This window comes from Colobus angolensis, unplaced genomic scaffold (genome assembly GCF_000951035.1).
Source record: "Colobus angolensis palliatus isolate OR3802 unplaced genomic scaffold, Cang.pa_1.0 Scaffold230, whole genome shotgun sequence".
In the NCBI taxonomy this organism is placed as follows: Eukaryota; Metazoa; Chordata; class Mammalia; order Primates; family Cercopithecidae; genus Colobus; species Colobus angolensis.
The window spans coordinates 4,724,918-4,752,039 of record NW_012115489.1 but is presented as its reverse complement, the minus strand read 5'-3'; the positions used below and the strand labels follow the sequence as shown (position 1 = coordinate 4,752,039).

At 39.9% G+C, this 27,122-nt stretch overlaps 1 protein-coding gene across 4 annotated transcripts in view; it reads left to right on the top strand.

Moving 5' to 3' along the window:
* FYB (FYN binding protein) overlaps positions 1–27,122 on the top strand; it is a 166,653-nt gene that overhangs the window by 52,341 nt on the left and 87,190 nt on the right. For 3 of the 4 annotated variants that reach the window (XM_011944399.1, XM_011944401.1, XM_011944400.1), the window contains exon 2: positions 14,537–15,695. In XM_011944399.1, coding sequence (XP_011799789.1) covers positions 14,537–15,695 — 1,159 coding nt within the window. Of the gene's footprint in view, positions 1–4,882; positions 5,223–14,536; positions 15,696–27,122 lie in introns of all 4 variants that reach the window. The other variant, XM_011944397.1, reaches the window with a different exon arrangement.

Below are 27,122 nucleotides of genomic sequence, written 5' to 3'. Positions count from 1 at the left end.
TTCACAAGAGAGAGAGGTCAGTGAAGTAGAAATGATATTTCACTTCTCTGAGGTGTTACTAGAGGCTGCCTCTAAAGGAACATTTCTGAAAACAAGAAAGCAAAGAGAATGAACCATGGCCCCCTGGTAGGTTTGGGCTGTAGTTCCAGAGGCTGCGGTTAAGACTGTGACTCCAGAATCAAGATCCTGAGCTTGAAGGTGGTCTCCGCCACGCACCAGCTGTGGGCCTTGGGCGAGTTCCTAAATCGTTCCATGACTCAGTTTCTTTATTTGTCAAATGGGGATAACAGTAACGTCTCCATAGACCTGTTATGAGGTAATCCCTGAAAAGCTCTTAGCACAGCACCTGGCCGAGAAGGCAATCCGGGTTGCCCTCTCTTCTTGTGACTGTTTTTTAAGAGCAAGTTGCTGTAGAAGCTGGTACCCCACAGGTCAGACAGCACAGCGCAGTGGAAAGCTCAGAGGATGAGCAAGGGAGAGACCCAGATTTTAGCCCAGCTGTGTGACATTGGACAGATACCTTACTCAACTTCTTTTTTGTAAAATGAAGGACTTGATTCGCTGATGGTTAAGGATTTTTTTCTTTCTCAAACATTGTGCTTCTAAACCTTGTACAGGCTTCTAATTGAAATCGTTCTACCTTTAAGGCCCATTTGTCTCCTTTCTTTTTACCAAAGCCCAGGGCCAAGCATGTCCCAGGTATTTATTATGTAGTTGCTGACTGATAAGAAGTGATTGTTGGAATGCTCTCTATTGGTCACTAGGAATAAACCTAGAATGTCTTTGGGCAGGATGAAAATCCAGTGGGAAGCTCTGGAAGTCAAGGAATATTCCCCCATCAGAAGCTGGTCTGGGGTTTCTCTGATAAATTTGGAAAGCTCAGTGGTTGTCTTGTTTTTCTACCTCTGCTAATCAGCCTCTCTAACAGATAAGAAACCAGGAAAACCATTTAGCTACATAAATTCAATACATAACCTTGTTAATCATATTGCTGAGGCCTGTGCCATGAGAGTTGGTCAGAGCAGTGGATGACTTTGCTTCTAAGTGCAGGTGAAATGCCACCAAACTCACCCGCTGCCTGTGACTAATTCCCAACTCAGTCTTTCCAAGTCAGGAATAATCCCAGCTGGGATGTCACCTCTAATATGGCAACAAATGGTGGTGCAGCAAAAAATGATCATGAAACAATCTTTTCTCCCTTCCTCCTAAACTTCATCCACATAGACTATTGGACATTTGCAGAAATCCAGCACAAACGCAGGGAGGGGAACAATACACACTGGGGCATGTTGCGGGGCAGGGGGAGGGAGAGCGTCACAATAAATAGCTAGTGCATGTGGGGTCTAATACCTAGGTGATGGGTGGAGGGGTGCAGCAAGCCACTATGGCACGCATTTACCTGTGTAACAAACCTGTACATCCTGCACATGTATCCCAGAAAGAACTTAAAATAAAATTTAAAAACAAACAAGTAAACAAAAGAGTGAACAAAGGAGGGAGATGCAGGTAGAATTTTAACAATATGCATAGCACTATTTTTATATTAGAGATTTCTAATATATGCTAATATAAATATACACAATATTAAAAATCATATTACCTACACACATGAAAAAATGTAATTTGGGAGTTTTGTAAGTGTGTGTATCATTTTCCTGTGGTTGCTGTAACAAAGTACCACAAACTAGGCAGCTTACAACAACAGAAATCTATCCTCCCTCAGTTTTGGAGGCCAGAAGTCCAAACTCAAGCTGTCGGCAGAACCCTGCTCCCTCTGAGGGCCTCTTCCAGCTTCTGGCCTCTTCCAGCTTCGGGTGGTTCCAGGGATTCCGGGGCTTGTGGATGCATCACTAAAACCTCTACCTCTCTTATAAAATGGCCTTCTCCTCTTCTGCTGTCTTCTCTTCTTCTGTATCTTATAAGGACACTTGTCACTGGATGTAGGGCTACCTACATAACCCAGAATGTTTCCGTTGAATGATCCTTAATTACACCTGCAAAGACCTTTTTCCCAAATAAGGTCACATTCATAGGGTCTGATACATAGGCATATCTTTTTGGCATATACATGGGCATAATATATAGACAAGCAACGAGCACCTGCACTCCAATCCCATTCACTTGTGCTAAATCAGGGTACCCACTCCAAAAGGTGCCCGCATCCTTGCCACTGAATTTCTGTCACTCCTTTGGTAGTAACTGATCAAGAAAGATGTGAGGATAAGAGTAAGACAGATCCAGGATCCCACTCATCTTTAATAATGTTTGCTTCTGAATACACCACAGAATGCCACACCCTCCTGGCACCCCTGGCTGACTGGGTTGGTGAGTCCCCCTAAAGATCCCTGAGAGGAGCACAGCAGGGTGGGGTGGGCCACACAGCAAGTGCTGCTTTAAGAAAACTTCCCCCAGGGTGATCCTACCACACAATGCGCTTCTCATCATTTCCCCAACGTCAGCTCAAAGCAAACCACTCAAAATTCTTTTATTTACCCTATCAGTCAAAACAAAAAAACAAAAACAAAAACTAGTCAGAGTTGTGCTTATATTTCTCAAGTGGATTTTTTATTGTTTTATTCATATTAGATGTTTGATACTGATCTGTTACATTTAATTTAAATTTATAATTCTTCAAACACTGTTTTTTTTTAACATTCTTACTGAATTTTTAATTATGGTAAAATATATATAGTATAAAATGTGCCAGTTTAACTATTTTTAAGGGTAAAATGTGGCATTACATACATTCACATTGCTGTGCAAACATTGCCACTATCTATTTCAGGAACTTTTTCATCTTTCCCAACTGTAACTCTATATCCATTAAATATTAATTAACTGTTCCCTCCTCCCTCAGCCCCTAGCAACTACCATTCTACTTTCTGACTTTACGAACTTGACTACTCTAGGTACCTCACATAAGTGAAATCACACAATAATTTTTTTTTTTTTTTTGACACAGAGTCTTGCTCTGTTGCCCAGGCTGGAGTGCGGTGGTGCGATCTTGGCTTACTGCAACCTCCACCTCCTGGGTTCAGGTGATTATCCTGCCTCAGCTTCCCAAGTAACCTGGGATTACAGGTTTGCACCACCATGCCTGGCTAATTTTTGTGTTTTTAGTAGAGACAGGGTTTCACCATGTTGGCCAGGCTGGTCTCAAACTCTTGGCCTCAAGTGATCCACCCGCTTTGGCCTCCCAAAGTGCTGGGATTACAGGCATGAGCCACAGCACCCGGCCAATACTTGTTGTTTCATGATTGGCTTATTTCACTTAGCGTAATGTCTTCAAGGTTTCTCCATGTTACAGCTTATGTCAGAATTTCCTTCCTCTTTCAAACTGAATAACATTCCATTGTATGATAAACCTCATTTTGTTTATCCCTCTATATGTCAACAGACACTTGGTTTGCTTCCACCTTTTGGCATTGTAAATTATGCTACTATAAACATGGGATCTACCCATATCTGCTCAAGTCCCTGCTTTCAATTCTTTTGGGTATACACCAGAAGTGGAATTGTTGGATCATATGGTAATTCTATGCTTAATTTTTTGAAGAACCACCATACTGTTTTCTACAGCAGCTGTACCATTTTACGTTCCCACCAGCAGTGCACAAGTGTCCAATTTCCCCAAATCCTGTCCAACACTTGTTATTTTCTGCTTTTTTTTTTTTTAATTATAGCCTTTCAAATGGATGTGAAGTAGTATCTTAATTTGGTTTAAATTTTTAACTAAAAGAAAAATGTGTCTAGAAATAATAGATGACTCTCTCTGTGGTACTTTGTTTTGAAAACCATTTAGTATTTAGAAAAGCATAACACAGGAAAGAGTTTTGGTGTGTTTCATTTTTTTGTTGTTCTTTGAACTGACCAAAGATGTTAACACTTTTTTCACTTTTTCATTCAGACAGAAGTTATTATATATATAAATGCATTGTTATCAATCTGATTTTTGCCATGGGACTTCCCAAATTATAACTTCTTTCTCTTGTAGTATCTGTTTATACCCTTCTTCAACCACCCCCAGTAATAAGTTTGAGGCTGCAGCCAAATGAACTATAAGCACCATCTCAGGCAGACAATGAATGAACCAGAATGGTGTCCTGAGCCCCTAAACTACCAGTTAGATGGTTCATGTAACCAACTCTAAGGGGCAGCTGTTTGGAGCCAGGGTTGGGCTGAAAAAGCCCTAATATAGTCATCTATCTAAACACCTCACCCCCACACCAACACACACACACACACACGAAACGTTTTTAAAACAAACTGAATTGTTTGTTGTCTTTTAGTTGTTTCCCCTTTTCATATCGGCCACGATGTTGTAAAGTCAATCAGGATGTTTTGGCCTTGAGCCCTGTAAACTCCGTTGTCTTGCTCTGTTTCCTTGCTCATCTCAGATCTGCCAGGATCACAGCCATGAGTAGGACAAATGTTATCACATCCATTACAATGACGAGGGATTTTTGGGTAGGAGGTCAATTGCTAGAGTTAGGCGGCAAACATTTTGGATTAGAATAAGAAGCTGCCAAAAAGTTTTGTGTGTGAGCTGAGAACTTAAACTAGTAACTACATGAGAAAGACAGTGAAGGTCATGGTTCCTGTGGCATATAGGGGGGAGCACAGAATTTAGAATCAGAACCTGGGTTTGGATCTCATCCTACCACCTGCTAAAGCTTAAGTGATTCAGTGTATGGTTGTATATTAATAACACTAAGAACTGACCGGGCTTTGGGAGGATCAAATGAGGTATTATATGTGACATTTTCTTTTAAAATGTGATTATTAGTTTAATAATGAAATTAGGAATGGGTATAAACTACTAAACTCAAGAATTTTTTGATAATTATATGAGTATATATAGAGTTGGGTTTTTTTTTGGCAGGGGGCGTGTAAAGGTGATTTGTTCACCAAGAAAAGTGTTTTTAGTAAAGCATAGATGTTAATCTAGATTGTGGCAAGGTGTCACACAATAGATTTAGCACTTAAGCAAGGAGTCTCTAGGACACGCAGTAGAAAATGAATGAATCCATGAATGAACGGACAAGTGAGAGCCCAGGGCAGCTGAAGCCATGAAATGCTTTGGAAAGAGAAGCGTGCCTGGGAAAAGAGAGTGGCTGGGTCCTAAGAGCAGGATGAACACCATGGAAAACTTGAAATTGAAAACATCACAATTTTAATGAGAAAAAGTGCAACCCAAAGTGAAGAGCACCATGATAACAAAGGTGAGAAAAGATGTTCATCTCATGGCAGAGTCTTGTTACTGCGCAGTTATCAGAAAAAGTGAGCTAAGAGGTGTGAGGTGCTTATATTATTTAATCCTGATTACTAAATACTGAATGCATTTTCTTCAAAGCTCAAAAGGAAACAAAATGGAATGGGAACAAGGGGGAGGGTTGGGGGGAGGAAGGATACCCCGCATTGTCATATTCCATAGAGTGAGCTTTCAAAATATTATCTATTTCTCTTTTTGGAATCTTCCATGCTTTTCCATTTCTAATGTATAGCTTTTACTTTCCTCAAATCAAACTCTGGATCTCTCATTGACTGAAAGCTGCCACCTGCCTTTTTTTTTTTTTTTTTTTGAGACAAAGTCATACTCTGTCACCCAGGCTAGAGTACAGTGGTGCATTCATGGCTCACTGCAGCACTGACTTCCTGGGCTCAAGTAGTCCTCCCACCCCAGCTTCCAGAGTAGCTAGGACTACAGGTACTCACCACTGTGCCTGGCTAATATTGCATATTCTTCTTGAGAAATGAGGTCTTGTTTTGTTGCCCAGGCTAGCCTCAAACTCCTGGCCTCAAGCAATCCTCCTGCCTGAGCCTCCCCGAATGCTGGGATTACAGGCTTGAGCCACCCACTGTGCCCAGCTGCTGCCACCTGTCTTGGTTAACTCGTTGAGTTCTGCCTCTTCTTAGCAGTTTTCTCACAGATCTTTTCACATTCTGGGAAGGAAGTCTCTAGAAAACCCCACACAGATAGCCTCATTCCTCCACCCCCACTTCACTCCATGTAGACAATAAGCTTTCAGTTTCTAACATCATGTTGAGTGTAGAAAAGAAATTGACCGCCCAGGAGCGTGTGTCTGTGTGTGTCTGTGTTTTTGCATTTGTTGGGAGTGACACGAAGGCTGAAGAAAAAAAGGAAGCATAACATTTCTATTTTTCCCTTGTCAAAAGTATCTTTCCCAGACATCAAGGATTTTTATTTCAGACTTCAAATGTCCTTAGCAAAACAAAGTTTTTATTGGGGTATGCATGAAAATAGAACAACCATAAGAAATAGTAGTTGAAATTTAAGTCTCTCTTTGAGGTTGGAGGAACAGAAAAAAATGAAAGAACTTATATTGTATTATGAAGTGTACATTAAGTGTTAGCCTAAGAATCAAATAAGCCACTAATAAGATATCTATGAAAACATTTTTCAATTATCTGTAAGTTCGTTAGCCAAATGTAAATTCCTGAAAAACTATTTTCTAATTTGGTATTTTCAGCTCATGCAGGCTGAGTGAATTATCCTAAACAAATGTAAGTTAAATTTGCTATAAAAATTGTAAAATAGAATAAGAAAAATAAGTGGTTTTAGGACCATTTGTTGTTCTATACTATCTACATCTGAACTCTGTATTCTCTACATCCTATTGCCATTCTAATTCTATCCACATCAAGAACTCAAAAACATATAGCAATACAAACCTCAGAAACACCTAGAAAGTCATATATATTCATATGTATTATTTGTATTAGAGACAGGGTCTCGCCATGTTGCTCAGGCTGAACTCAAACCCCTGGGCTCAAGCGGTCTTCCCACTCAGCCTCCTGAAGAGCTAGGATCACAGACACACACTATCATGCCTGACTAGAAAGTCGTATTTAACTTCCTTATCCATTTATGTTTAAGCCCTCAGAGGCCATGGCAAAGTCAAAACTATTTGTACAGGAGCTATTTTGTAGGATAACCCGGAAGAGAATGTTGAAGGTTCAAATTTGTAGATTGATGATGACTGTCAAACTCCTGATTCTAAAAACGGGGGTACACAAAAATCCAACTGATGTACATGTCTTATAGAGTATACAAGGCGCCAGCATTTGGGGGGTTGACCATCACCATCAAAACTTTACTACCTGCTAGGCTATCTTGCTTCTTCTGCTCTAATTCACTCTGGAAGAGAGAACACAGTAGAAACAGGAGAAGGGTCCAGATCGTCAGCGCTCGGAATAACACCAGACCAGGAGATGATGCACAGAGACATCTGCGGAGGTTTTCTGCCAAGGTCTGAGGGGACCTGGCAGGGCACACACACCACCCAGAAAGTCCCCATTTAAGTCAGGTGTTTCTTTCCACACGACACCAATGCAAGGCCATAGCAGACAGGGCATCGCTGACTGCTGGGGTTGTGGCAGTTCCATCTCCACCTTCACAAGTTACAGAAAAACATACAGGGGTTGTCACAATCAGTGCTTCCGCCACCAGCTCCTCCTACCCATACCCTCGCCCAGAGCCTGCAGCAGAGGGCTCCTGCCCCAAGAACTTAATTTGCGGCAAGAGTCAAGTTCCCACATCCTGTTGAAGAGGGGCCTGGTGCTCTCTCCAGCCTCAGAGGCTCAGCCCACTGGAATCCACCACAGCTCATTTGCAATGAAAGAGATATTCTATTAGCAAGTGCTTAAATCACAACTACAGGTCAACAAAGGAGCTAAGAAAATCATCTTCTCCACTCCCATCTGTATGACCAAGCAAGGTGAAATTTAAGTAAACTCAGTCCATCAGCCAGTATGTTCAATGCATATTATGAAAAGAGATGTGCCAGGATCAGGGATGTGTTTGTTTGTTTGCCAGGGAGGGAACTGCTATTGAGGAGGAAAAATAAAACAAGGTTCCTACTTTTACATCTCCTTGGGGAAACAGCACACATGTAAATTATAATTCATTAAGAATCTAAATAGGCCCGGTGCGGTAGCTTGTGCCTGTAATCCCAGCACTTTGGGAGGCTGAGGCAGGTGGATCACCTGAGGTCAGGAGTTCAAAACCAGCCTGGTCAACATGGTGATACTCCGTCTCTACTAAAAATACAAAAATTAGTGGGCGTGGTGGTACATACCTGTAGTCCCAGCTGCTCGGAGGCACCAGAATCGCTTGAACCCAGGAGGCAGAGGTTGCAGTGAGCCAAGATCGTGCTACTGCACACCAGCCTGGGTGATAGAGGAAGGCTCCATCTCAAAAAAAGGAAAAACGTATTTAAACAGTGTTAATGGGGATAGAAAAGATCCCTGCGGTTCTATGCTCTGTAGTGGAACTTGTTATCCACCATGCCTGTGAAGGGTCTTGTCAGGAGTACTGTATTTTCAGCCAGCAACGGTTAACTCTTAAGTTGGGGTAGTTTTTTTGATGTAATTTCTAGTAGTAAAGAGTTTTATGAAAGTTTATTTTCAGATTGAAACCATTCCCTTTTCCAGGTTTCCTGAGTACAACAGACCAAGTCTCTTTAAAGAGAAGAGACTGTGTGTGTGTGCGCGTGTGCATTGTGTGTGTGTTGTGTGTGATGAGAAGGGATGGAGGGCTTGGTCATGGGGGACATATGTGTTATTTTCTTTAATCTAGGCAATGCAAACCAGTAATGCAGAATCCTATTGCTCTACAAAAATTTGAACTGCTTGAATCTACTACAAATTTTCGCCAGTGTGCTTCCTGCCTCAAGGATGGTAAGTTTCTCCAGCTTAGGGGAGAACATTCTGTCTCTTTAATCTTTTTGTTATACCTCCTGGTCAGACCTTGGCAGAGCAGGTCCTAAGTTTGAGTAACAAAAGTCATCAGCCCCACAGAAGCTGGGTCTCCAACCAGAGCACCATCTTCATCTGCCATGGCTACAATCTCCAAAGCCTTAGGCAGGACGAGGGCTGGCTTCCTGGAACCTTTTCTCCTGTACTCATGAGTCACCTCGCAGCCTCTTGTTGCTCTCTGATATCACTGTACTGGGGTCCTATTATGGGTAAGGATGGCAGTGGCAGAAACAAATTTTGTTCCATAAGAAGAACCAGCAGTTGAAACCGAATAAGTCATGGGTAACAAACGACTTTATCTCAATATAACAATAAAGAAACTCCACATATGGTAAAAATTTATCAAAGATTTCTTGAAAAACCAATTTGGGTAAACTATTTTATTCATTTACTGCCTCCCTCATGATTAGAAGCATTACATACAACCAAATGAAGTCATTTTATTCCTTTTTTATGGGCTTTATACAGGGAAGAGTAACAGCAGCCACAGCAGAGATTAATTCTCCTCTTGCTTTAATTGCAAAAGTGACACAAACATATCTTAAGGAGGTAACATCTGACTTCTAAGTCCTTTTAAATTCATTAGTTACCCATGATTTATGGAAGTTTTATTTCTTTTGTATTTTAAAGAATATTCTAAAGATGAGACTTTCAAAAGTAGGCAGTTTTAAAAACCACTGCTAGTAGTGGCTCATTTAGTTTCTATACAGTTATTTGTAGGTGTTAGAGTGTAGTCTATGGTAAAAAAAAAAAAAAAAAAAATTAAAATCTGACTTCCTGGTAAGTTAATTTCAGTAGTTCAAGAGCAATAGAATTAGCTCAGGGTTTCTCAACCTTGGCACTATCCGCATTTTGAACTGATAATTCTTTCTTGTGGGAGGCTCTCCTATAGGACAGATGTGCAGCATCCCTGACCTCTACCCAGCCCCTTCCCTGGCTGGTCATTTTAGTCAAAAATGCTTCCAGACATTGAAAAACATCCCCCAGCGGGGGTAGGGGGGGAATTCCCACTAGCACAGGTTAAGAACCACTAGATTAGTACAATATCCAAGAAATATTTAAAACCATGAGTAATATAACAATAAAACTAAAACAAAACAAAATCCTGTTCCTAATAATACAGATAAAATATTTTTAGTTTTCCACATGTAACTATGTAGGTGAACTAACTACAAAAGGGACAATTTTCTTTCTAGGAACAGAAAAGATGGGATGTCTGTCCTTCGTGCCATCTCAGCCTTTAACTGTGTTTACTAGGTTCATTACTTTTATGTAGATTGCTAAAACTGAAAAAGATTTTCTGAAAACGGGTTTTTAACTGGAAATCCGGAGGATGTAACAAAAGCATTTTTGTTAACAGACATTTTCCCAAGGTCTGTGGCAAATGTAAAAGTTTATACCATTGAAGATAGTGAGGAAGGGCAAAATATATGAGGGCTAAAGGAATTTTCTACTATTAAATCTGTGTTTGTGAGTAATCTGGACTAAGCATTATATGGATACATAGCAGGTAGAAATAATAACAAATTGCTTCAAATGGCTTTGGAAAAGAAATTGCAAATGAAATTTTTGTTTTACTAAAACATCATAAACTCTGATGTCTTCCAGATTGTGAAATACCTCCTCTGATGAATAAGTAGAAGCCCAATCTTGATATCATTAAGTTAAAAAGATTCTGCAAATAACATGCACCGATATGGTCCAACAGGCAAGGGAAAAAAGTAGGGTTAATACTGAAAATATTTAACAACTGGAATTAGCATAGGTACAAACAATCAGAAATGGTTGCTGATCATACATCCACCTGTACTGGTGTATATCTACTGAATATCAGTCCTAGAAAAAGACAAGGTGCAGAGTAGATGTTTCCATCTGTGTGAAAAGTGGGAGAAGGAAGGATGTATTTGTGTGAATATGTGTGTGTTTATGTTTGCCTATGCATCGGTTAGCAGCATACATGGGAAACTGGTGACAGTGATTGCCTCTAGAGAGAACCAGGGAAGATCATCATGTAGTTTATTATTTAAGGAAGATCAGCTTGAGATTAAAAAGTAACACTGCTAATCATTATTCCAAAACAACAGGTATGAACTCATGCTGTACTGGTAAATGAGGGCATCAGCCTAACTGGGGAACTAACTTAAGGAGTTGTAGAAGGCTTACTTTTGACTCTATCACACACGAATATATTACCCCTACCCTTTTTTAAGTAAAAATAAAAGTACTAGAGAATTGAATAGATATTCAATCCACAATGAAATCAGAATGAGAGAATATCCATTTTAAAAATCATTTTTGCTTTTTCCATCATTATGATTAAAGAAAAAATCTACCTATTATTGTTACGATTAAGGATGAGTCTGGGTGTTGAATACTTTATCTACTAAACTTATTAACAGTGATCATGATTAAACAATCTCTAAAGCTAAGAAGCCAATATTAGTGATTAGATAGTTGCAGAGTACAGGCTACTGATTTGCCAGACATATTAGTGGCTAAGGGACTCTAAGATGTCCTGCATAGGAATTTGTTGCTCTTTCTTTCCCTGTCTTTCAACATCCAGTGACAAGTCTCACAGTGTAGGTAAACCAAACTTAAATATCGTAACTCTATTATGTTATTCAGGAGTACATTAGTTCTAGCTACTTTAATTTAAAATTGGGACATAACATTAATGATTGCAACATCAGAATTTGGTCACCTAGAGAAAATAATGTTTTGTGACTAGCGAATTAGAAAAACAGAGATAGCAGGTAATTATTACATATATATAACAGGCAGTTCTTATCTAAGAACTTTACATGCCTTTACCCATTTAATCCTTATTTTAAAAGAAAAACCCTGTGAACTATAGGTACTGTTATTGTTCTCATTTTAAAGATGTAGAAAACTGAGCCTCACAGAGGATAAGTACCATGCTAGATCACGTGGTTAGTAAAGTGGTAAAGTCAAGGTTTGAACTCGAGTCATAACCCTAGAGTCTGTGCTATTAACTTTGACATTGCACTGCCTCCGGGGTCTGGGTTGGCAGCTGAGAGACTTATGTTCCAATCTAAATCTACCACTTCCATATTTTCTAAACCAAAACCAGGACATTGAGTTTGATAATGGGTTAGGGTATTTCATGGGTTTTCCCCCCATGAAATCCAAGGCATAAAGTCACCACATAAGTAGGATACCACTTAAAACTCTTGCTTTCCATTTCCTCATTGATGCAGAGAAAGTACTAGAGAATGTCTAACATTTCACTTGATTTATAAAAATCAGAAATCCTCCAGTGTGCCAGGTACTCTTTAAAGTGCTTTACATATAGGAAGTTGTTTACTTTTCCTAACAGTCCTATGGGTGCACATTATTATTCCCATTAGGGAGGTGAGAAAACTAAGCCCAAAGAATTTTGATGTCTTTTGTCCAAAGTTAAATAGCCAGTAAGATTCAAACCCAGGTCACCTGGTTCCTAATTCTGTGCTCTTAGTCACTCAGCTATGCAGCCCCCTGTTATAAATCTAGAATATACATTATATGATATGGAATTATGTCTAGAATAAAAGACATCTTCCACAGAGACAGACTTCCTTCATTAGGGGGCAAATTTGTGTTCTTGGTACTGCCATAATTATGCCCTTTGTACTGACGTTTGGGGTCCTCTGCAGCTCTGATCTCCCTGAGGGTTCAGGGAACAACCCATTCTCTCCTACTCTCTCCCCCAGCACCCAAATTCTCCCTTGTTCTGCTGTCTTCGGCCTGCCTCTTGCCTTTGGGAATTATTTGAGGATTTGAGGAAGTCAGGGGTGGTAGAAAAGTGGCAAAGGGAGGAAAGGTAGAAAACAAGCAGTTTCCAACAACTCAGATAAGGGAGATAAATTAAAGGTACAAAATTCAAGCTGGAAATTGCTGCTCTTGCTAGCTTTTCTGCTCCTGCCTAAATCCCTAGCCTTCCACCCTGCAAACACACATGCCCTACGGTTTGGTATGGAGAGAAACTCTTGCTGAGGGCACCATTTCTTGTAAAATCACTATGCACGGTATTCATCTGAGTGCCTGCCTTCATTCCCCAAGCATGTATTAGAATCCTGAGGGAGCCAGGCCCTGGGCTAGGTGATGCCTGGATACAAAAAGAAATGAGGCAGTTTCTGGACTTCGGAGCCCCAGATACACCTGAGTTTGCCTGCCTGTGCTCACAGCTCCTAGAACTGTTAGGTAGCGTATTCAAGGCCTTGGGTATGCTACTTAACAGTTCTAATAATAATTTCCATATATTGAACTCATATTGTATACCAGATGGGCATTTTACAAATTCCGTGTTTAAAGCACATGACAATTCTGACTAGGATTTAAACCCAGTTCTCATGCTTTTGCCATGCCATCCTCCTGCAGTTCCAGCCTCAGTTTCCTTTCTTGTGAAATGGGGTTGAGTAACGTCATTCTTTTAGAACTACTGTAAGAATAAGATGGGACGATATAGAACTAAGCACATGTATTTACCCCCCACGAAATGGTAGTTCTCATCACTCTAACAGGAAATAACACAGGGGCTTGTAGAAGCACCTGAAGTGTGCATGAGTCAGGAGGTGGGAGTAGCCTTCCCAACCAGAGGGATCTGGTTTTGCACCTTGAAAGATAAAATGTGCCTGGGTATTGGGCAATGAAAGGTGGGGGATAAGTAGGAAAACATGTTACGGGTGAATTTTAAAGCATGAAAAGGGAAATTGTCATGGCCACATTGGTTAACTTCTATGAATTTTTTAAAGTCTCCAATTTTCAAATATTTCTAAAAGAACTAAAAATTTAAACTCTTTGCTTTCAAGACAAAGAGCAAACACACCATTAATTTTCCCAGGTAAAATAGGATTACATTCACAGAGAAAAGTGAATACCTATTATCTTTGCTATGTAATACCTTAATTCTAGACAAGCAGGGGGGACCCAGTAAAAGGACTGCTGAGAAAAAGGGATGACTGTGGAAAGAAAGGTCTGGAAATAAGACTGACAGCCCGTCCCTATTACCTCTTCCTTATCTTCCCCCTTGTGCCTCCAGAGCATGACCTCTAAACAGAACAATTCTGAAAGTGAGCACACTCGCCTGTTAGTATGGATACAGGTGAATCATTAGTGCTAAATAATTACAAACAAGTAGAAGAAGTCATTTTATTACTTACTTATAAAAATGAGCAAGGTTTTCCCACCACATCTCCCTGTTAGCAAACAGACTTAAATGTGGATAGAAGAAAAAAAAAAAAAAAAGAAACTCTTGCAAACCACAGAGATGTATGTTAAACATGGCCATGCTGTGTAAAGCACACAGCTTCAATTTACAGAAGAACTTGCTTACTTTCATTTTTTAAAGGTAGTTTCTACTTAAGAGTCTCAATTATAAAATATGGAAGAAATCCTTTTTTAGCCACTTCCATATTTTTTCAAGTGAAACTTTAAAAATAAATAATACCAAGTTAGAGTAAATCCAACAAGATATCTAGAGAAACAGTGAGAATAAAGAAAGGACTTGTTTCTTAAGCAAAAATAAGCAAGTCATTCTGAGATAACCAAAAGAAAAAGTATATGCACAACCATAGCCTTCCCCTTTCAAGAAACTCTCGCAATTTATTTTGCCAGAGAGGAAGAGAAATGTTACAATATCTTGCTAACCAATCAGCAACACTGCAGGCCTCAAACCAGGAAGCTCTTTAAGGTATAGTATTTTAAACTGTGCAAGTAAGACTTTTGTCTCTCAGCTAGTTTTTGTTCCCTATGTTTGTAGGATGCAAAGGCAGATGTAAAGTCCCTCATGGCGAAATTTAACACAGGGGGCAACCCGACAGAGGATGTCTCAGTCAATAGCCGACCCTTCAGAGTCACAGGGCCAAACTCATCTTCAGGAATACAAGCAAGAAAGAACTTATTCAACAACCAAGGAAATGCCAGCCCTCCTGCAGGACCCAGCAGTGTACCTAAGTTCGGGTCCCCAAAGCCACCTGTGGCAGTCAAACCTTCTTCCGAGGAAAAGCCTGACAAGGAACCCAAGCCCCCGTTTCTAAAGCCCACTGGAGCGGGCCAAAGATTTGGAACACCAGCCAACTTGACCACCAGAGACCCCGAGGCAAAAGTGGGATTTCCGAAACCTGTAGGCCCCAAGCCCATCAACTTGCCCAAAGAAGATTCCAAACCTGCGTTTCCCTGGCCTCCTGGAAACAAGCCATCTCTTCACAGTGTAAACCAAGACCATGACTTAAAGCCACTAGGCCCGAAATCTGGGCCTACTCCTCCAACCCCGGAAAATGAACAGAAGCAAGCATTCCCCAAATTGGCTGGTGTTAAAGGGAAATTTATGTCAGCATCACAAGATCTTGAATCCAAGCCCCTCTTCCCCAAACCTGCCTTTGGCCAGAAGCCACCCCTAAGTACTGAGAACTCCCACGAAGACGAAAGCCCTTTGAAGAATGCGTCTCCATCAAAGGGGTCCCCAGTTCCCCTGGGAGTCAGGTCCAAAAGCGGCCCTTTAAAACCAGCAAGGGAAGACCCAGAAAATAAAGACCATGCAGGGGAGATTTCAAGTTCGCCCTTTCCTGGAGTGGTTTTGAAACCTGTTGCGAGCAGGGGAGGCTCAGGCCTCTCCAAAAATGGTGAAGAAAAAAAGGAAGATAGGAAGATAGACGCTGCTAAGAACACCTTCCAGGGCAAAACGAATCAGGAAGACTCGGCCTCAGGGGCTCCTCCCAGGTTCCCTAAGGCCCCTTCTAAGCTGACAGTGGAGGGGCCATGGGGCCAAAGTCAGGAAAAGGAAAAGGGAGACAAGAATTCAGCCACCCCAAAGCAGAAGCCATTGCCTCCATTGTTTACCTTGGGTCCACCTCCACCAAAACCCAACAGACCGCCAAATGTTGACCTGACGAAATTCCTCAAAACCTCTTCTGGAAACAGTGAGTTCTTTTCTCATTTGCTATTCAGTATGGTTTACTCCAAGGCAGAGAATGTTTTAGCTTCTGGGGAAAGTTTCATAAGGAGGAATGATTCTGTATCTGGTACTCATACGTGTATAATGAATTTTCTTTGTCTTGTTTTTTTTCTTTCATGTGGGAGGCCTGAGAAAGTAGGAAGTCTTCATTCTGTGAGAAAATGCCTTGGTCAGCTGGGGTTTTGTTGGGGAAAGGGAGAGGCAATGCATCCACTTCATTGATACGTGGCTTTGCTTAATGATAACCATTGCATTTACTTCCTTTGTTGGGTTTCATTTCTGTTGAATGAGACTGAGGTATGTTACCCCATCAACACAGAGGAGTTAGACAGAAAATGAGCTATCCTCTAGGTCAGTGGTTCCCAAAGGGAGCAATTTTGTCCCCTAGGGGACATTTGGCAATGTATGGAGGCATTTTTGATTGCCACAACTGGAGGGTGCTACTGACCTCTAGTGAGTAGAAGCTAGGGATGTTGTTGAAGATCCTACAATGCCCAGCACAGCCCCACAACGAAGAACTATTCAGGCCATAATGTCAATAGTGCAGATCTGACAAGCCCTCCTTTAAGTGACTGCAAATATCCACACAATTCATCATGTTTCCCGAGCCCAGTATTCAAATGAGAAAGGAACAGGACTCATGAAATTCACATTTTAGCTATTTTCTATTTCTCAGTATAAAGTTTTCTGAGCTTGTCTGATTCCTAAGGTAATATATAGTTAGGAAAATGAGCCAGACAAAGGAGTACTTTCCTTTCCTTTCAGGTAAATCGTTTAAATTTCTACCAGAGATGTCACTGCAATTCTCTGGGATGTGGTACTGAGTGACTGCATGACAGAAGCTCACACATGCCTGAGATGATTAATATTTTAGGTAAATTATGTGCAATTGTTGTTTATTGTGAGGGGGGAAAAGGGTGCCTACAAGTGACCACACTACTCTTAGTCACGTCTTTCTCCTTACAAAAGTATGGTCTAGTTAAAGCAGTTCTAAGCCTACAAACGTTTTTAGTTTTTGCACTGTAGAAACATCTTGCGATGTTATCTTCCTGAGATCAGTCTTCTCCTTGTTTGTAAACAGTCTAGTGATCGAGTCCTCTGCTAATGCAAGCACACAGAAAGCAAGTTTGGAATGATGCCATGACCATCTGTCTTCCAGAAAGGTTCATCCTTGTTTCACATTGCATCTGCTCCTCATCTGTCGCTTTGTTTCAATACCGGTTCATGATTCAGAACTGTTATTTTTGTGAGACTTTCTAAAAGGTCCCTTATTTCTCTTATTTCTTCACCTCAGATAAAAAATTAAGTATTATAAACTCCATTTTATGGCTGTGACTTCATGCCAGGGAAGGAGTTCTGAGGTTAGGCAGAGATCCCTGGGAACTTTCTTCCATCTTTGTTTCACTCCAGCTCCAGTGCGGGTGGTGGCAGAGCACGGTGGTAACACACGTTGCCTGGTGTCATGCTTTTCAGTGAGTTTCCACAAATGCTAACCAAGTCCTCTTTCCGACTCTGAAGGCCCGACAAGGTCTGATTTTTAGTGAAGTAAAGCTACAAAGGACCCAGGCAGAACTGCAGAGCAGATGGAGTTTATCTTTGTTCTCCTTCTCCTCTCCTTTGCAACCCTCCCTGGCTCCTGAATGCCTGCCTGCTGTTGGTAACCCATGCCACAGTTCACATTTTAAATCTTGTCATCAGTGTAACCCCCTTAACATCTGGTGCCTCAGGATGTATTATGCTCCAAAATGTATCCTGTTCTTTCTTCATTCACCTCTTCCACAAATCAGAACTCAATCCCTCTTAATCTAGATTGACCTCACATGACATCTGGATTAAGCAATCTGATTCATAACTTTAAACTCTGACTAATATCCCTGTAAAGCATCCACCTTTTAAAAAAGCATTTGAATTCTTTTATATTTTAAGTAGAAATTACATTCTGACTGAAAAAGCAGTAACTGTAAAATGGTGTACAGTGAAGCTACCTTTAACCCTTGTCTGCCACTTTCTGGGTCTTTCCAGCCCCTGCCCCATAGAAACCACTCTTCTTAATTTCTTATATGTCCATCTGAAGTTTCTTTATGTTCACATAAGCAAATACAAACATAAATACTACCCCTCACTGGCTTTTTACTCAAGAAATAGAATATTATGTGCAATGCTCTGATCCTTGTTTTTTTTTAAATAAATAAATCCTGTATATCTTCCTACATTTTAATAAAGAGTAATTGATTGTTCTTTAGAGCTGTATAATACTTCAGTAAATGGGTGACAAGCTTAATCGATTTAACAATTCGTATTGTTTCCAAAAAAACAACACTGCAGAAAATAAACTGGTGTTTGTGTCATAAAGTAAGCATTTATTTTCTGAATTTTCTGAACACAAAATTTTTTAAGTCAGGTCTGCCTACTCTTGATCCTGCCACTGCTATTTTTCTTAAGCAATGCTAGAATACTAAGTAATTTACCATTTCATTTAGGAAGGTTAAAATATATCAGAATTAGAAAGTATATATTCATTTTATGTAACTGGGTAAGCAAGATAAAGAAACGAATTAAATTTCTTTTGTAGCAAAATTTTTTTAAATTCTGAATTCTATTTTTTATAATTCTGGAGTATGTAAGTAGAAAATAAATAATTATTAAATGATTAAATAATATACATATACATAAATAGGTGGTATATTGTACACACAGTCTTTAGATGGGAAAATTCTTTATTAAGTGTAATTACCCACCCCCATTTCACAAGTGAGTGTTGAGATGTGACATATCCAAATCACACATCTGAGGCTAAAATCCAAGTCTCCAGATTGCAAGTTTAATACTTTCTCCACCTACCATTGTGCCCCTGTATGTATGTTTGCATGTTTGTGTTTAAAGCATAAGTGTATTATTTATTTATATTGAATATATATGCAGATACTCCTTGACTTATCATGGGGTTACATCCTTATAAACATTCATAAGTTAGAAATATTATAAACTGAAAACACATTTAATATACCTAACTACCAAATGTCATAGCTTAGCCTAGCCCACCTTAAACGTGCTCTGGACACTTACATTAGCCTACAGTTGGACAAAATTATCTCACACAAAGCCTATTTTATAATAAAGTGTTGACTATCTCATGTAATTTATTGAATACCGTACCATGGTTTCTACTGAATGCATATTGCTTTTGTACCATCATAAAGTCAAGTAATTGTTAATTTGAACTGTCATAAGTAGGGCACCATCTGTGTATGTACACATATTATCACAAATATATACATATGATTTTAACCTTTTTCAAAGGACTTTCAAAATGTTTATGTCTTTTAATACGTATAATGTCCCGTGAAATAGATAGAGCAGCTTTAATGAACCCATTTTAAACCGATGTGCAGAGTTTCCAGGTTATCCATTACTAATGTTATTAATGGTACAGAGCCTAACATGAGAGTGTTTGCCATATAATGCAGACTTCAAAGTCAGTGGACCTGGGGTTTAAGCACGACTAATGTATTTACTAGCTGCGTGACCTTAGCTTTACCTCTTTCGGTGTATGTCTTTCTTCATTTGAAAAAATGAGTATAATACCACCTACTTTGCCAGCACATTATAATCACTACATGAGATTTGTTATAAGTGCTTAATACAGCATTTGACATATAATAATATCAAAATAAGTGAGCACTGTCTATAATTTTATTACTTTTATTAGCATGAAAATTTTATTAACAGACCCATGATGCTTTGATGATTTTCTATTATAAATCATTTTTATATTATATTATATTATTCTAGGAATCATTAAACTGCATTTTACTTAGTTGTTTGTAATATGTAAACGTATTTGTGATTTATGATGCCAGAGTCAAACAATGATTGTTGGAAGAGAGGTTTCCCACCGGATGTCCAAGAAAGTTCTGCCCTCAGATGCCTCCTTCCCCACAGCAAAGGCTGGTAGAGAGCAGTAGGCGGCAGTAGGTCACAAGTGCCCCCAGATTTTGGCATCTCCTACTGCCTGAAGCCAAGGGAAGGCATCTGACTCAGCCAAGCAGAGGTGGAGAGGCTGCAAAGCCAGCATAGATGACTGTCATCCCAAGACACTGGTATTATCAAAGGCAATTTTCGAAGGTCATTGTTTCCAGAGTGCATTTGTTTTCCCCATTACCTGTCAACCTGGAAGAAATAAATAAATGTGGCCAATGGATTTGCTATGGATTATGATCGGCCACAGCTGCTTAGATTGGCAACTTCCAGGGAAAATGCTTCTGAGTGTGCTGCTACAGACCCTCAAATTTTTTGAGATTGGAGTTTTTATGCCAACTCCAACAAAAAATGCCCTAAACACACCTGACTAGGCACGAATTTTCATATAACAGGGCTTCCAGATAAATTATTTGCTGCCTGGTATAATTAGAAAATTTATTTATTTGCTTGTAAGAAAATGGGAAAGAAGAGAGAGATTCTATGCTTTAGAAAAAATGAGATTCTATTACTAAATATTTATTCACTAAGATTTAATAGATACTGATGGGAACAAAATGAAATGCTTTGCTAAGTGAATGTGGAGACTCCAAAAAGACTATTTTTTGTTGTTGAAAGTATTTATACTGGCGTTCAAATTAACGAAGATTCATCTAATAACTCTATATGCCTTTTAAACTAATACTATTTTCATAGCCTTCTACTTCATTTCTTGCTTTCCACGTTCCCATCCAATTCCTTAAACCTCTTCCCCAGATATACCCTCCATCTCATATCATCTTTGCCCAATATATTAACTGTTAAAAATATTTATCATTTATTGAGGACTTGCTATATACCAGATACACATTACGCTGTTTATTCCTCTCAAGCCATGAATAGGAATTCTATGAGGAAACCAAAGCTCAGAGAGGTTGGGTAACTTGCCCAAAGGCATAACATGACTAAACAAGGTGTGGGTCAATCTCATGTCTCTCTGATTGCACAGACTGTGTTCCCACCCGCATTCCACCTCGTCGTGCTGGGTGGCCTCTCTTCAAACATAGAATATCACAAGACAATGAATCAAGCATAAATGAAACCCCCCAAATCCTCATTCCTCTCCCTTTCTGTGGCCTTTGGTTGAAACATGCCTTTTGTTTGTTGTCTGTTTTGTAAATACCACTCTAAGCTCCATGAAGACAGAATCCAGTCTGCTTGCCATTCTCTCATTTGGAGTACAGAAGTAATATACATTTTTGTTAGCTTCTCAAGCTTATTCTTTCACAGAATTCTATTTAACCAGGCCGGGCACAGTGGCTCATGCCTGTAATCCCAGCACTTTGGGAGGCCGAGGCAGGCAGATCACCTGAGGTCAGGAGTTCAAAACCAGCCTGGCCAACATGACGAAATCCTATCTCTACCAAAAATACAAAAATTAGCCAGATGTGGTGGTGCTCACCTCCCAGCTACTCAGGAGGCTGGGACAGGAGAATCACTTGAACCCGGGAGGCAGAGGTTGCAGTGAGCCAAGATTGCACCACTGCCCTCCAGCCTGGGTGACAAAGCAAGACCCTGTTTCAAAAAAATAATTCTATTTAACTAGAATTTATGTGCTCCCAGATTTTGTTCAGTATTAGGTTTTAATACTCTATAGCTTAGCAATTGTTTTAACACAATAGATAACCCCTGCCAATAGACTTGTACTCAACTGAATGGAGCTTGGACACAAAACAACTGTTATAACAGAGGGTCTATCTTGCAGATTGATTTAGCTGCTTTCGTTGTTAAACTGTAAGCTTGACTCTAACATGCTGCTTTTCTGATCATGAAGCTAAATTTTTTTTTCCTGAGAACAATTTAAGGTTACAAAAGATTAACCATTTTTTAAAAAGTCAAAAATATCAAAATATTCTGAGCTAACCTTTCCTTTGCTTCCTTTTGGGTTCTGAGCCAGTTCTGACAGAAAGGGCTTCTTCCCATGTGTCAACACAATGCTTCACCAAAGTTCGGGTTCATAAGAACCCTTGGCCTGACTATTGGTTTGCATGTAGGATTTAGTAAAAACCTGCTGGGAAATATTCACTTCAAACCTTTTTTCTAGTCTTGTTCTTAATACCGGTGAGAAACCAAGACTGATTTTTTCCATGTGTGGGCTATAGGAATGATCAGTTAAGCCCCTTGACAGCAACAGGTGTAAAGCCAGGGCCCCAGAGGGCATTAACAAAAGACTGATGGTCCCCTCCTCATCTGTGTATGTATCATTTCACTAATCCAGCCTACAACAACTTGAAACCAAAAGGTGCTTGGGCTATTTTCACCAGCAAGTAACTTGTTTCCAGGAGTGGGTAAGTTTTTCCTTCACAGGCCTCAAAGCCATCACCTTTCTTTTTCCTCTCATTCTCCTTTTATATGTACTCTCTTAACATGACCTTATTAGATATTTACATATTGAAAACTGTTTTATATCAGCATGTGGCAGTATTTTGCAACTTGTTGCTCTTAGCCACCACAGGAAAAAGGGATTCTATGTTCACATTTTGGAAATGCAGTGGTAAGTGCTTTTCTTTAAAGATTTCTCCCAGTATTAATATGCCACTGTGCACTGGGAATGTAAGAACACAATATAAAAAGAAGAGATCCCAGGATACTTTGACTGAAACAGCTCATAGACTGGACTATTACAATACTCTGAATCACTGGAGGCAAAGCTCTCTCATACATTGACTGGAATTGGGAGTTACTCAACAGTGTAGTTCAGCTTTGGGGGGCCCTCAACACACCCTGCACTCTCATTGTCCCAGGGCCTGGTGCACACTTTGTGGCTGGTGTCACTCTTCTTTTTACTCCAGCCCGAGCCCAATTTATTTCACCCACCCTCCTTAATCCCTGAAAAAGAGGTTGTCCAGAGGACCTCCAGGGCTTCTTCCTTCTAGTGCACATTGAAATGTCTGAGGAACCCACTTACTGTTAATCAGGCAACTTACCTAGGTTTAAGCATAATAGAAATGCCTCAGAAAGACTCTCCTCCCTTAACCACACTGTCCCTGGTCAAATTTTATGAACTACCCCTATTAATCTTCCCTCTTGGAAACTTCTCTCTTCTGCCCTTCTAAGATAAGCCAGCAAACAAACTGTTCCCAGTTGTTTCCTATCCCAGAAGCATTCCCTGGTCTTTTTTAATACAAGATTTCCTTCCTTCCTTCCTTCCTTCCTTCCTTCCTTCCTTCCTTCCTTCCTTCCTTTCTTTCTTTATTTATTTCTTTCTTTCTTTCTTTTTCTTTCTTTCTTTCTTTCTTTCTTTTTTCTCTTTCTTTCTTTCTCTTTCTTTCTTTCTTCCTTTCTTTTTCTTTCTGTCTGTCTTTCTTCTTTCTCTCTTTCTTCTTTCTTTCTTTTTTTTTTTTTGAGACAGGGTCTTTCTTTGTCGCTCAGGCTGGACTGCAGTGGCACAATCATAGCTCACTGCAGCCTTGAACTCCTGGGCACCAATCCCTCCACTTCAGCCTCCTGAATAGCTGGGACTACAGGCACGTATTGTCATGCCCAGCTTTAATATTTTTAAAAATTTTTTGTAGAGACAGAGTCTTGCTTTGTTGTCCAAGCTGGTCTAGAATTCCTGGCCTCAAACAATCCTCCCGCTTCGGCTTCCCAAAATGCTGAGATTACAGGCATGAGCCACTGCACCCAGCTAATGTTTCATTTGTATAAGCAATCTACAAGGTCTTTATTTCAAGATTCTGGCATTTAAATTTACTGTGGAGAAGTACGCAGACAACCTAAATTTCCCTCTTTGAAAATGATTTGCTTTTCTGCCTGGATTTCCAAAGAAATCTTTGTCCTTAAGGTTAAGAATCTTAGCCAGGATACGCCTGTGTCAATCATTTTATCAGTATTCTCTCAGGCTCTCAGGAATTTGCTGTGCTGTATGAACAGGGTCACACTAGTTCTTTTGATCTGGCTGAAGGATGACAAGTGCATCTGCAAGTTCTAATCCAGCGTGATAAATTTGCCTTCCCCTCAGAACTGCGATTTGAGTTCTGAGTGTGGCTTTGAATCCACTCTTCTGTGGCATACATATTAGCTGTGCTGGCCTCCAGGGCAGTCCTTACTGGGGACCCAGATTCCGTTCCGTTCCCTGAGATCTCATTCAGTGCCCTGTACTGGGGCAGGGCCAGCCCTGGCAGCTCATCCCCCTCCTGCCTCTCGTGTGATCCTGTTGTGGTATTTAGGACTTTTGTGCTGAAGGATTTCCCTTGACCTTCCCAGGCTGTTTGCTTCTCCAACCTGTAGTGTATTAGAGAGAATGCACAGGCTTTTCTAGAACCACTGTTTTCCCCCAGTATTGCTTCTGGACATAGAGAACAGGTGGGAAGGTTAGCTTGCCTCCGGTGGCATCAGAACCTTCTGTTTCTCCCCTTAGCCACTACTTTTTGAAGTTTATGCATGATATTGTCTTCCCTTTCTTGTGAGGTGACTGCTAGTGAGTTTTAGATAATGTTTGCCTTGACTTATTTTGTTTTTTACTATTTTTACTTGGGAATTGGAGGAGGGACCCTCTGAGATTTCCCATCCTCATTTTCAAATACCACTAAATATTTAAATTATAGTCTAAGGATCACATTTCCAAAAAGATCATCGATTTACCCCTTCACAAGGCAGACAGCAAGATGGCAGAACTATTAATAACATGCACTGAGTGCCCGCCCCAAGCCTTGTTCCATGCTCTCTGGACCATGATCACTGATCAAGGACACTCAGGTGTCCTCTAACCCCTCTCCAAGTCTCCCACTCTGAGAAGTCTTGTGGACATGAGACATTCCCAGTGGGGTATGAGGAAGATCCAGGGCTGGATGCCTGGATTGTGATAGAGCCTGCCCTCTCCTAACCTGCAGATGCCTTGAGGGCCATCATTGTGTAAGCCTTTAATCAGCCAATCCACTTAGAGGAGGAGGTGAACAGAACACTGGATGGGAGAGTGAGCCAGGACAAGGAGAAGGCCTCTGGAGCTGGCCTGTGAGAAAGGCAGATTCCTCATCTTCAGAGACTTTGCCACTGAAAAGTTTCCTTGGCATATTTAGGGTCCTGGTTCCCTGCTGCACACTCAATTTGACCTTCAAGATTCTTTCTGCTCAGGCACCAGCTATTCCTTTAATATTAATTTTAGCTCAACAATAGTCCACACTTATCATTTAGTTTACAGGGAAGAGTTTCCTTAATATAGTTATACTCACCCTGCTTTTAAGTTATACTCACCTAGCATAACTTAAGGCAATATGCCACGATTTGCCCTTGTTATAAGAACTCCTCCTGCGATCAAGAGGCTAAAACTAATATATGTTTAAGCATCTCAAAAAATAAGAAAATATTGTCCATTCAACTGGCATTGTATCAACTTTGGTAGCATACAAGAAGATATGACCACTTGTAATATAAACAAATGTTTTCACACTTGCTGAAATAAATAAAATGTAAAATACATTACCCTCAAATAAAGTATGAGATGCATTGTGAGATGATTTACCTAATTTGATCAAAATTATACAACCCCTAAAATATTAAAAGCATTAAAATGAAATTATAATTTATTATAATAATTATAATAAAGGAGAATGAAAAGAAATTTTAACAAAACACAAATACATATGAGTATAATAATTAAAAATAATAAAGGCTCTTTCTGATTTACTTTCAATTGTGTATACACGCATCAAATGTTTAGAACTAGCTAAGAATATCGGACAAATGTATGTGTTATGATTCAGTCTGCAGGAGATGCCTTGTGTCACACAATCTGCTAAAACAATTTCCAAGCCAAGTCAAATAAAATTCTTTTATAAGTGATTAGATGATGAATATACTTTTGCCATTAAAGGCTTCTTCTTTGCCTTGATTGAAATGATTTCTGATATGGTGAGTTTCTATGCTAAAAGAATGTCTTTGTTCATGCTTTTTGTTTTCAAAACAAAATGAAATTGACTTATCTAACAAAAGAATCATTCCAGCTATTGGAAGAACAAAATTATGCCTCATGAGCAAAAATCCAGCTACCTATTTTTACAAAAATATTGGAAATGTTCTATCCTTTCAGACAAGGCACAATAATGACAGTTAATGGCATGGCTTTAAAGTCCAGGGAATCATGTAGAGCAATAGATTATTTGTTTTTCCAGCATCTGAGGAATAAGGGAGAGAAAAAGAGTTAAAAAGCTGGAGACATTTAACTGCTATATTAACCATTAGTAAAGAGATAAGAAATATGTCTCTCTTTGTTTAAATTGCCACCAAGGGGGAAGGATTATACTTCATTCTGTCTGGCATATCAAAGGTAGAAAAAAACATCTAGAACACTCAATACAAATAGATATTATCGGGAAAAAGTAACCGAAGATGAGACATCTGGTTATAGAAAAAAATCAAAGCCAAAAACCATATGAGGTTTCCTTCTCTCCAAAGTAAGAACCTACATTGTAGAATCAGCTGTTTGTATTTATTATAACAGTCCACATCTCTCTGCAGCTGCATGACTGCACACCACAACGGTTTTTTCAGCCCTGGTCCTGGCAACAGAGCCTGTGTGTTTCCAGGGGTGGTAGTAGGTCTATTGAAGTAAAGAGAGACATGCTTCTGTTCTCTTTTCTTGTTTTTCTTATAATTATCAGAAGAATAAAACAGTTCCCCTGGTTTTTAAAAGCAACCTGTGTGGTGATATGATTAGTTACAACCAGGCAATTAAAAGTCTGTCCCCCCAAAATGGCAAAGCAGATAAATATCTCAGACATCCACACCATGTTTGAGTATTTGTCTTATTCTGGAATAGAAGGTAATCAACAATTATTAGGTGGAGAAAGAAACCTGGATTTGTGGAAAAAGAATCCCCTTAGTGTTTGTTTTACAATCGTACAGTACTTCCTATTTCTTTTCCAAATTGTCACCTTTAAAAAGTTGAGGTTGCCTCATGCGCTCTCAGTCATTGAGGATCTAGAGTGCAGCTTCTCTAGGGCTTCTGCTTCTCCCAGCTCTCCAGCCTTTCACTTTTGGTTCATCTAGAAACCAGATGTGAGATGTATGTGTGTGACAAATCCAACATCACACACACACACACACACACACACACACACACACACACACACACACAAGCATGGTTTGCTCCTCAGTCATTTTTCAAAAAGCAGGTTTATGCAGAAGAATGAGGCAAGCCTTCAAAATGCATTTCAGTAATCGCTGTTTCTTTAAGTTAAAGAGAATTTTCTAGACCTGATACGAGCCATTTAACAAGCAGGAAGTTTCATTTCTTTGTAGGAAGGTGTTGCCTTTGATTTCTCTGAGTCCTGGAGTCCTTAGTCCTCATGGGAAGAAATTAGTTGTTCTCGGGCTGAGTGGCATGCAACTGGATACAGTGTCCAGTTCTCCCACTAGGTCTGTACCTACCAGCTGG